This window comes from Clarias gariepinus, chromosome 4 (assembly GCF_024256425.1).
Source record: "Clarias gariepinus isolate MV-2021 ecotype Netherlands chromosome 4, CGAR_prim_01v2, whole genome shotgun sequence".
Lineage (NCBI taxonomy): Eukaryota > Metazoa > Chordata > Actinopteri > Siluriformes > Clariidae > Clarias > Clarias gariepinus.
Window position 1 is genome coordinate 9,343,609 of NC_071103.1, and position 11,903 is coordinate 9,355,511.

The following is an 11,903-nucleotide window of genomic DNA, read 5'->3' on the forward strand; positions in this document are numbered from 1 at the left end:
TGCATTATCCTGTATACAGGGGGGCCTGGAGCCTATCCCGGGCACAAGGCAGGGGTACACTCTGAAAGGCTTGCCAATCCATCGCAGGGCACACACATAGATACACACACTCATTCAAACACTATTAGGTTATGCCAGTTAACCTAATCTGCATGTCTTTGGACTGTGGAAGGAAACCAGAGTACCCAGAGGAAATCCACCAAGCACAGGGAGAACATCCAAACTCCATGCACACAGACCCGAGGTGGGAATCGAACATGGACCCTGGAGGTGCAAAGTGTTGTAAGGAAGTTAATGAACCCTTCTTCTTTACAACAGTGCTAGCGTAATGTTATCAGCACTTTAATAAGTAAACACTAGCATGAGTTGACAGGAAAATAGTTTGTAGAAATAGTTCAAAAGTTAAAGCTAAAAATAAGCTGATATACATTAATGTAATCAGTGATATTTTTTTTTATTTCAGCTTGATGTCCAATTCAACCTGAATAAATAATTTTGTATTTTTTTCTGACATTGTCATAAAGGAGTTTTACACAATCAAAAGAATTATGAAAGTTTGTATGAAATGTTAATGTGTATGAATCGAAATGATACGATTGTCCACATACATGGCTGCCTGCATCAAAGACAAACCCCTTAATTTTTGTAATTTCACAGTAATATATGGTATTGGTTTCCACTGAAGTGTTTGCTAAATACTAAAAAGTTGCTTATTTTAAAGTAGATTATTTAATCCGGCACATAGCTTTATAACGTCGCTTTTACTCAACATTTATTATTTCACTTATGGGGCAAAGCTTCAAGCTGATATCTAAGAACTGCAAACGTTTAAGTAAAATCTGTCCAGCCAGGACATAATCTGCCTGGACAGACATACAGACAGAACATTTTCTCAGACTGGTTTCAGGTCCTCCAATGAATGAAAAGTAAATATATTATTTAAAGAGCGAATTCTGGGCACTGAAACATACGAAACCTTTGTGTAATTTATGCAGATTTAAGTAATAAATTTAGTGTAGCGAAATGGGTAAAATTACTCACAACGTAAACTGAAATCAAAACCTTTTTTTCCGAGAGACTTTTAATTTGAAAATGGCTGCCAGAACACTTCCGGTCCCTGCGCTACAGCCCCGTCGATATGAGTTGCGTGTTTTCCGCCTAACCCCCCCTTTTCACCGCGGCCTGTCGCGCCAACAACATGCCTGTAAGTGCGGAATTTCACAGAGTGTTCTTTTAAAGTCTAAAAAGAACTGTTACGTATAAGATATATTCAGCTGGGTCCATAAACTGAGTTATTTATTTATTTTTACCTCTGATATTAAATTAAAACGCTGCCTTAGATGTGTGAGGGAACGAGTTTTAGTTAGAGATGAACAGTCTCTGAAAGGAACAACATGGCCGCGTACACTAGAGCTAAGCGCGTGGCAAGAACAGTAGTTCACCAGAACGCGCGTGTCTGTTTGGTCTGTGCACGCGCGCTACGTTAAGACGACGGCGTTGTTATTTGCTGTTGGAATGTTCGCGAAAAAAAAAAAAACCCGTTGTCACCGTGTATGGTTTTGTGTTAGCGGTATTTGATGAGGCTGCTAACTCCGCTGCTAACTAACCAGTTTGTAGTTGCGCTTTATTTATTGGTCCGTTTTAATAAAACATATTGAGGTGACGGAGCACAGACACTTTTAAGCACTAGTCGGGAATGAATCTTACATCTTTGTTTAAATCTGCACCAATAAATACGCATTTTCTGTACTTTCCACCTCCATAGCTGGCGAAAGACTTGCTCCACCCGACTGCCGAGGAGGAGAGGAGGCGGCACAAGAAGAAGCGGCTGGTCCAGAGCCCAAACTCTTACTTCATGGACGTCAAATGTCCAGGTAATGTTATTTATCATTATAAAGTTATCTTTGACTCAGGAGTCTTTTGACGGTCACCCATGGACGCTGGGTTGGTTGTGTTGAATTTCATTCGTCCAATGTATTCGCAGGTTGCTATAAGATCACCACGGTGTTCAGCCATGCTCAGACAGTGGTGTTGTGCGTTGGATGCTCTACAGTGCTTTGCCAACCCACCGGAGGAAAAGCACGCCTGACAGAAGGTACAGCACTTAAATACAACAAAATGTTAATTTTAGCTTTATCTATATAGAAAACCAACTACTCAATCTATTCCTGTTTGTTGGGTTGGACTGCGTGTGTGATCAAAAATGTGATGTTCATCCATGCAGTAGTCTTTTGTTGACTTCCAGCTGTGGAGCGCTTGATGCTTAAAGTACGTCCTACGCCATACCGAGTGCCATAGCCTGACCTGCATCTCTCAGTGAATTAGTCTCAAACTCACCTATTATCACGTGCTTATACACGTCTCATAAAACAGCGGGCACAAAAATGTCAAATTGTGTGCTATAAGCTGCACGCTCCTCTGTGCTCGCAGCCACCTAACCCACACACTCGCACTCAAGTTTATACATTTATTTACACAGGTAGAATATTGTATATAATTGTAAATATTGGTGTCTGGTGCACTACAGGTTATTTTTTTTGTACAATACACGTGAGCCATTTCCACAATTTGTTTGCATTTATGAATGTTTGTAGAATTATGGTCTGTTCGTATCTGTGGAAATTCGTACTTGAAAGTGCCCCTATTATGCGTTTTTAAATATGATCTTCATGCAGTGTTATGTAGCTGTATGTGAACATAAACAATCTGCAAAGTTGAGACACCGACAGTGCACGATAAATAAAGTTTTTGTCTATTTAAAAAGTCGGCTCATATTCGCCTAAACGAGTCGTTAGCAATTTGAATCTTTTTGTTACGAATCCACGTCACTAAGTAACATATTTGCATAATGTCCGTCCACGTTCTACGTCGGGAACAACTTGCCCGCCCACAAACAGTACAATTTCCACGTGGATTAACGTTACATCATGTCAAAATGCTGTATCCTGCGCTGTTAAAGTAAATTTGTTTTATATGCCCTATTCGAAGGAAGAATCTACAAAGAATTCGCTTGGCATTCTGACAGTTCAGACATGTGCACCTTAACAAATATTACAATGACGATGCTATCACATCTTACAATTAACGATATCACACTTTTGTTAACATATGACACTTACCACTAAGGCTACGTTACGTTTACACTGTCAGGTAAATGTGACCTAATTCCGATTTTTTGCTCATATGTGACGAATATTTGATATGTTCCATGTCCGTGTAAACAGGGAAAAAAACGCATGCGTTCCGATATTTAAAAATCGGCTTCAGGCCTCCTTCATATGTGGAAATAAATCTGATATACATCAGATGTGCTAATATGATTGTCGTGTAAACGGACAGATCGGATTTTCTAAAGCATTGTGTTCTGTACGTCATTAGAACTGCGATTTGCGGTTTGATGACGTAATGTTATTCTTCGGTGGAAGCGCGTGTGGAATTATAACATCGCAGGGGACATGGAAAGGGAAAAGCACCCAGCAGTGTAAACGCAGCCTAAGAAACGTCCTGCTTCAGTCGTGCTTGCGAAACAGTTTCTTGTCGATGTGCCACTTCAACTGTTTCATCGTCAGACTCTGGCTCGAATTGATAGGGTAAAATCGAGGCCATCTTTTCTATGTCTTGACAGGTCTCCGGAGCGGTCAATCAGTTATGGTAATATGCCTTTCGCTTTCCGACACGCTATTGCGGTAGACCAATCATAAAGAACCGCGCCATCTGGCCAATCACAGCAGTGAGGGCTCACGGAAAGGAGGGGTTTAGATGGACTGATTCTTCGAACTGCTTTAAGCGAGTCGTTTACGAATCATTTAGAAACGGGGTAAAATTAAATCTATTTTGGAGAAAACTAAAGTGTTTTTTGACCTTGCATACTTATAAACCTGTTTTAAGAGACTCATAAAGCAATATTAGCAACCTTTAAAATGGCATAATAGGGGCACTTGAATGCTTGTAAGTTGGCGACTAATTATACTAATCTTAAAGCAGTAAAAACAGTCAGACTTTATTTTATATATTTCTATCATGAAGTTAAGTAGAGCGAATGTGAAAAAAAAAGAAATTAAAAACAGCTTGTCATGTTACCAGGAAATTTTAATTTGACTGACAAAGCTTGGCCACTGGAGACTACTTCCAAAAAGTATCTGCTGTACAACTCTCTTCGTAGCTAGAGAAACCATAATAGCACTGCTGGATTATGATCATTATTATTCCTCGATTATTTTGGTCAGTATTCAGATTGATTAACACAATCATTGATTTCAAGAACTTCATGCATTTATGAAACTTTTACAAGGATTCTCTTCAGTTCAATTTGTAATTTAGCTTTTAAACAAATAAATGTTAATGAAAATTACCGCAACTTGGCCGTTGTGATTTTAGGTTTTAATGTGGTGTGAAAGCGCACTGCTGTTAAGCCAGTGGATAACTAGACTTATAACTCAATGAGAATATAGTCATAAAAAAGGAATGTGGTAGAATCATTTCTAAAGATGCATCAATTAAAAAAAAAATACTAATTGTGTGTGCAAACACATTTTTGTAGAATTCAATAATGCATATACAGTGAAACGTGGGCTTTTAAATACCTTTTATATTTTTTTCACAGCACAATGTTATAGGACTTCCTGTTTTTTATACAGGTACAATGCACATGATAAAATTTATCAGGAGGGATGCAGAATATCATTGGCTTCCTTTAAGACACAAGCTTTATTTACTGCTTCCCATGCAGAGCTATGGGCCAGGAATAAAGAGCAGATGCTCATGTGACTGATGCGAGAGTGCACTCCTCCTCTCCCAAGAGCATGCCTAATCTGATCCCTAGCACCCTGGCTACAGATAGCTGTGGAGGGATTTTAAACTCATGATTTATTCATAACTGCATATATAGAATTTTATTTATATATATATATATATATATATATATATATATATATATATATATATATATATATATATATATATATATATATATATATATATATATATTCATTTTTTTGTGCTGCTTGGGAGTATGTGTGTAAATGGCACAGAATCGGGTATTTCTGAGGCTAATTACTAGTCATGGCCGATCAAACTTAAACCTTGCCAATTTGGTAATCTTGTTTCAGAATTGTTGGAAGGCAAAATTGTAATTAAAATTTGCACTTTAAATAAATTGCGCAGCTGTTAAAATAAACCTACAATCTCTACTCCCAGATACAGTTACAGACTTTTGTTAATGCTTCAAAACCTACAAAATGCTGCTGCTTGAGACGCATCAGACAAACAGATATTTTAAATCTAAAAGTAAAGTGCAATGTCCAAAAATTTAAAGGCCAACCTATGATTCACAGCTGTTTTGCTTTCGGTGTTGGGAGTCCTCTATTGTAATCTTATGGAAAATTACCTTTCTCTTTTCCATGTTCTACTATAATTAAGAAATCCAAACTCTTCAAGAATCTGTGAATATCCATTTTTGACGCCCATCCAGTTTTTTTTGTTGCTCCAGTGATTTGCCGGCTGCATGGTGGAACTCCACTGTATTTTTGTATATACACACTCCAATTTTCTTCCTTGTCTACCCCCCCCCCCCCTTTTTTTTTAAATTGTTTAAACAGTTTTCTTAATATACATGTCTCTGTCTGCAGGATGCTCTTTCAGAAGAAAACAGCATTAGTCTCTTATTGACCTGCTTGCAAAGGATATGGGAGACTGATGAAGAGAAACAGGATTGGCCAAAGGTTTCACAGCACCCAGGAGGAAGTCAAGATAAAGGCCATTTTAGAAAAGCCACATCTGAGCTCAAATCTGGCTGCATGTTGGATTAAGGTCTTGTTCAAACTCATGACTGCCAACCCTTTTTTTTCTCACTTCAAATCCTTTAAATAAAGTGTTTTTTGTTATGTTGGTTGTTCTGTGATTTTAAACATGCAAAAAGATTACACAAAACTGAAGATTTTCAAATCTGATTTAACATGTTTTTAGGGAAAGAACTCAATGTGAAATACAGGGCTGTTAGACAGGAGAGGTAAAATTTTGCAAATGAAGTATATTATCAGAAAACATGATTTTGTGACTGTTCATGTCCTCAGTTCAATTACTTTTTCGTATAGCACTTTACACAGCAACTTTACTAAATGCTGACCGCTGCATTTAGGAATACCATGCCAGTAATATTGGGTTGGACTACCTTTTGCATTCTGAACTGCATTAATTCTTTATTGCATTTTTCTAAATTTCCCTTATTATTCAGCAAGGTGCTGGGAATGTTCTTTATAGTTTTCCTTATTGATTGAGGATAAAATTGGGGTAAAACATTTAGGCTTACAGTTCCTGATGTTAACTGATGACTATCTGGAAAAGCCTCGTCAAATTCTTATTGTACTTGAGTTATGAGACTTAAAGCAGACTGGTCAGTGGAACCATTGCATTTATTCTGTAGATGAACCAGGCAGGTAAAACAGATGCTCTCTTGCAAAGAGAATGCAAAGGTTTGAACACTGGTTAAAAAAAATTATTGTGAAATATACCTCCAACAAAGTTATTTCGGTTAATGGTGCGTATTTTTTTTCAAGTAGAGGAAAACATGGAATCAGCGTTGAGGAAAAATATGTGCAAGTACTTTTTGTACAATTTGCATTTCTAGAACAAATACTGGCACAAGAGACTTTTCAACTGAAAGAGAAATTATAAACCTTCTAGAAGGAAATCCAACACAATGATGCACAACTTTGGTGGTTCCCTGTAATGTTTGGCTAGAATTTGCTGCCAGTATGAACAAAATACAATCCAATATACAGTGGAACTTTGTATAATGACCGTAATACCTTCCGGAAGCAGGCTTGTATTTCAAAATGCTTGTAAACCAAAGTGTATTTTCCCATAAGAAATAATAGAAACTCAAATAATTTGTTCCACAGCCCAAAAAAAAAAATACATAATACAAAATATAAAGTATAAATGAAACAAATTAACCTGCACTTTACCTATAAAATAAGAAATCCCGACAAATAAGTGAGTTTATGCGCTCAGCTCGGAAAAATGAATAAGGAACATTACTAATGACACTCATGTGTGCGCATACTAACGGACTCACTGCTGTAAAGTAAAAATGTCCATTAGAGAGAGAAAGAGAGACAGTGTGTGTGTGAGGGGCGAGGGGAGGAGGTGTGTTTGTGTGTGTGAGGGAGACAAGGGGCACGGTGTCCAATGACCCGTGCAGACAAAGTGCAGGCTCAAAGAAAATTAATCTTTAACCTCTGTAATGAGACTTTCTTTTGCTTTATGCACACATGTTATAATAAACAGTACACGCACGCATACAAACACAAAATAAAAGATGATTTACATGTACATACTGTGTGTGGTCACTGTTAAAGTAGTACACGCGTGCACGGATGTTGATTATGCCAGTAAGAGACGAGCACTAAGACCCAGCAGGGGGGACGATTACCCACAATTTCACAGTGCAAGAGAGAGGAAAATTGACTCAGTTGTGATCATGTAAGGCTCACCGTCAAAACAAGAAGGGCAAAACCGCGTTACTTGCAATCCAAGAATTTTTTGTACTTAAAACATGAGCTGACTAAAATGAGATATACATAAATAAAAGCCAATAAACATCCCTAAAGAGAAGAAAGGGGTACAAGGGGCTAAAGCCAGGTAGTCATGGAGTGGGGATGAAGGTGAAATTTAGTGAAGCTTTGTAAATTGTTGTTGGGGTTACATGTCACATGTAACCCCAATATGTAACATGCACAGTTGTACATCAAAGTGCTTTCTTAATTTTTCTGATACCTTTGATAAAAATGTAGAGAGAGTCATTTTTCTTGATGCTAGTGCATCTACTACAAGCAAATAGTGTTAAAGCTTTTCTTTCGGAAAGGAATTTTAATTATGTTACATGGCCAACAAACTGTCCAATCTCGATCCAAAAGAAAATTTACGGTGGAAATTTCAAAAATTGGTCCATGGCAAGGCTCCATCCTGAAAAGCTGATCTTTCAACCGCTATTTTAATATTGGAACCAGCTCGATTCTTAAGGAATTCAGGCTGAAGAGGTACTTATCATGATTTTTTTTTTCATTTGTTTGTTAATCAACATTATGGTGCAATGGTGGTTAAGTGGTTCACACGATCGCCTTGCACCTCTAGGGTTTCAGAGAATCTCTAGGGAATTCAGGCCAAAGAGAAGCTACAAGGTACTAATTTTGTGTGTGTGATATTTTTAGTTGATGAAAGATTTGTAATCAATTTTTTTTTTTAATTATGTTGCAAAGGTAGATTAGTGGTTTGCACTATCGCATTTCACCTCCAGGGTTTGGGGTTCAAATCCCATCTGTGTTGCATGTTCTCCCTGTGCTTGGTGGGTTTCCTCCCACAGTGACATCCAGATTGGCATTTACTTATTGCCTGTAGTGTATCTGTGCCTAAAACTAGTAAACTTGCCTTGTTCCCCCAAGGGTTATAGACAGTGAATTGTTGTTTGAAGTAAGTTTTATGACGTTTGAATTTTCATATTGATCAAAATTCTCATATCATTTAATTTTTTATTTGCTATAAAGTGTGAACATCCTCTAAGTGTTATGATTCCACCATTTTATAACATTATTGAACATGCATTAGGGCTTTATTTAGGGTTCCCAACTGTTTGATAATATCCCTGACTTCTGTCTATACTCATCAGTCAGGTTATGATCCATTGATAGAATCTAAAAAGCCTGAAAATTTCAATGCTTTTAAGATGATATATGTTTCAAACAAACAAAAAAAACCGTCTCTTTATTTCTTTATATAAACCCCTGCTACACTAATGCACTTAAGTTTTCTTAGTAGGTCGGAGCCTTGATTTGACTACCTGCTTCATGTCTAAAACACTGGCCTCCCAGGAACTCCTTTAATGGCCCAAACATGTGGAAATGGCATGTGAAGCAAGGTCAGGACTGTATGGGGGACATGGCCAAGCTGAGTTCCTGTAACGTACAAGCCTTGTTGGTGGATGATTGTGTGTACAGTTTTCCATGTCGATTTTTAATGTCCACACGTTGCAAAGGTCCTGTCTGACTTAAACAACCATTGTATTATTTCTCATTGTGTTTAAAGGCCAAAATCGTACATATCATGTTGCCGGTTGAGGATTTGGTAGTGTTACTGTTTATTTTGCGGCAGAAGAAATAGCGGCTATTGGTCACCTTCAAGGTTATCCATGGTTAGGGGTAGTGTAACACACTATGTGTCCCCCTAAACTGTCATCAAATCATATGATTAACTTAAGCCTTATAGGAAGTCCACATGCCATAACACATTGAGGGTCTGATTGCAGTACAGAGTGCACTGGCCGTGTATCTGCCCCAAAATTTAAACTAATGTTTAAATTAGTTCTGGTTAATCTAATACAACACTTCCTCAATCCTACATGTTTATAAATACACTGCCTGTTCAAACACGGAGGTGTGGTGGTTAGCACTGTCACCTTGCACCTCCAGGGTTTTGGGTTCATTTCCCGGCCAGTAGGCCTGTCACGATAACAAATTTTGCTGGACGATAAATTGTCCAAGAAATTATCGTGATAAACGATAGTATTGTTGATCTGAGACCATTTTCATCTACAATAATGATAATGGCATAATAATGCACATACGCCTTTAAAAATTCAAAAACGTTTATTTTTAGACTATTTAACACTGAAAATGGAAAACATTTTAAATATCCACAATAACAATTAACAAAACAACCAAAAACAATAAAAGCAATGGACTCTCAGTCTCTGTTAACAAAAAATGCACTTGAATAAATACCAAAAACAATAAATAAAATGGATGTGAACAAAATTGCACTTCAAAAAATATTAAACAATAGGCTCAACATGCATTCCATAACAGGCAAAACTGCCTGTTAGAACCTTTGTAAACAAACAAACAAAAAGCCTCAAGCCATATGCAAAAAACTTTAAAAAAATAATTTCTCCAGCAACAAAAGTGAATTGCAGTCTATGTACACCAATGATGAGAGAGAGAGATAGTGATTTTATGGCAGATTCCATGCAAGAAATACCAGAATGTTGACTTTGTGTGGCTTAAGGCAGGATCTCTAAGGAGTAGCAATGTTGCCAGCTGTGCTAAACATTCTCTCAGAGCTGGTGCTTGTAGTACAAATGCACATCTATTTTTGGGCCAACTTGGCCATCAAAGGATATCTTCTTTGATTGTCATGAATTGCCGTTTGTGACACGTATGTTCTCCCAGGCAATTCATACTGGCTGTCAAATGTTTGCAGCATTCGTCGAAATGCCGGCTTTTTGACGGTACTAAAGGGCAGCATCTCTTTAGCAATCAAGCGAACTACACTGTCGGTGAGTGCACACCATTTTGCACTGTCCTGTTTGTACTTTGTTTGTCGACTAAATGCCCCAGTTATGGTGCACTGTCGGGAAGACGAAGATGGCCCGTCTGTTGTAGCTTTTTTTTTTCCCATCTGGGAAAACTGCAACGGATGATTGTGTTTTAGGTGCATGTGCATGTTTGTTGTGTTACCAGTTTTAGTCGATACTGTTTTACAACAAATACGACATACCGGCTCGCTCAGGTTAAGTGGTTTACCACGGTCATTCGGTTTGAATCCGAAGTGCTCCCACACGGCAGCTGTTATATTTGGCTTTGAAACCAATTCCATGTCACAACTTGCTTCTCGTCTTTTTGCTCTTCTCTGCAGTCGCCCAAGCACTCCCGCCTTCCCACACAAAGTCCATGTAACTGACAAGCGCCGCCTCCCCACACAAAAGACAATGCAACTGACAAGAGGGTTCGCTTCTCCTACGCTAAGGAAACGAGAGTTGTCATTCAGTCGCGAATAACAAACAAGTATGCAAATAAAATTACCGCGGCCGGAAAAATGATCAAGGTCTTTTTTTTAATCGTGCGATTAATCGATTTATCGACTATCGCGACAGGCCTACCGGCCAGGCTCGATTCCCGTGTCTATGTGCATGGAGTTTGCAAGTTCTCCCCGTGCTTGATGGGTTTCCTCCAGGTACTCCGGTTTCCTCCCACAGTCCAAAGACATGTAGGTTAGGCTAATTGGCGTTCCCAAATTACCTGTAGTGTGTGAATGGGCGTGTGTGTATGTGTGTGTGTCCTGCGATAGATTGGCATCCTGTCCAGGGTGTACCGTGCCGGTAAGTCTCCTGGAATAGGCTCCAGGTCTCCGTGACCCTAAATAAAGCGGTATAAAAGATGAGTAAGAGTGCCTGTTCAAGCACCACCTATATTTAAATAATAGTTAAGCTTGTTCTATTGGATAATTACTGCAGTAATTAATTAATTAAGTTATTTAACCCTAACTGATGCAGTGAGTAGCTTCTCATTTCTTAAACAACCATATCAGAAGACATTTCCTGTGCTTGTGGCAAAGATGTTACTCTGTTTTAGAAGGCTCAAATTAGTGTCCTGCATCAAGCAAAGAAAACAACTAAAGAGATTACTGAAACTACTATAATTGGGTTAAGAACTTAAAAACGCATTACTAAAACATGGAAGGATAGTGCTGAACCATCATCTACGAGGGAGAAATCTATCCTGAATGAGGGTGATGGGGGTCACTTTGGGAAACACTTTGTGAAATTAAATCCTCAAAATGGTTTCTTAGGTGATAAACTTCAACAAGAGCATCAGGATGGATCAAGATGATGTGGAGAGCAGAAGGGGTCAGGATCATTGGTATCTCAGGAGTAGCATGTGTAACTCCATACTGAGATATCTCTCACAAATGGTGCATCTAATGTGGTTCATAGCTTGAGCATTTATATTTATATGGATTGCTGGTTTTCTGTGGACTTTTAAATGGCACCAATACATTTGGGAGCAAATCATACATTAACTGTGCATGTGTAGACGCTTGCCTAACATGAAGCAGGCAGATAAAACGGA

General features: G+C 38.3%; 1 protein-coding gene across 1 annotated transcript; it reads left to right on the forward strand.

The window, feature by feature from the left end:
- Positions 1-1,117: 1,117 nt before the first annotated feature.
- On the forward strand, positions 1,118-5,882 carry rps27.2 (ribosomal protein S27, isoform 2). Its single transcript, XM_053493975.1, has 4 exons — positions 1,118-1,204; positions 1,766-1,874; positions 1,985-2,095; positions 5,628-5,882. The coding sequence occupies exons 1-4, from the start codon at positions 1,199-1,201 to the stop codon at positions 5,654-5,656; spliced, it is 255 nt and encodes an 84-aa protein (XP_053349950.1). The 5' UTR covers positions 1,118-1,198; the 3' UTR covers positions 5,657-5,882.
- Positions 5,883-11,903: the final 6,021 nt, after the last annotated feature.

What these genes read in the sequence shown, in the direction of transcription:
- rps27.2 (XM_053493975.1), top strand. An exon ending in CATGGACGTCAAATGTCCAG is followed by an intron (nt 1,875 to 1,984) that starts GTAATGTTATTT and finishes ATGTATTCGCAG; the next exon opens with GTTGCTATAAGATCACCACG. An exon ending in AAAAGCACGCCTGACAGAAG is followed by an intron (nt 2,096 to 5,627) that starts GTACAGCACTTA and finishes CTCTGTCTGCAG; the next exon opens with GATGCTCTTTCAGAAGAAAA.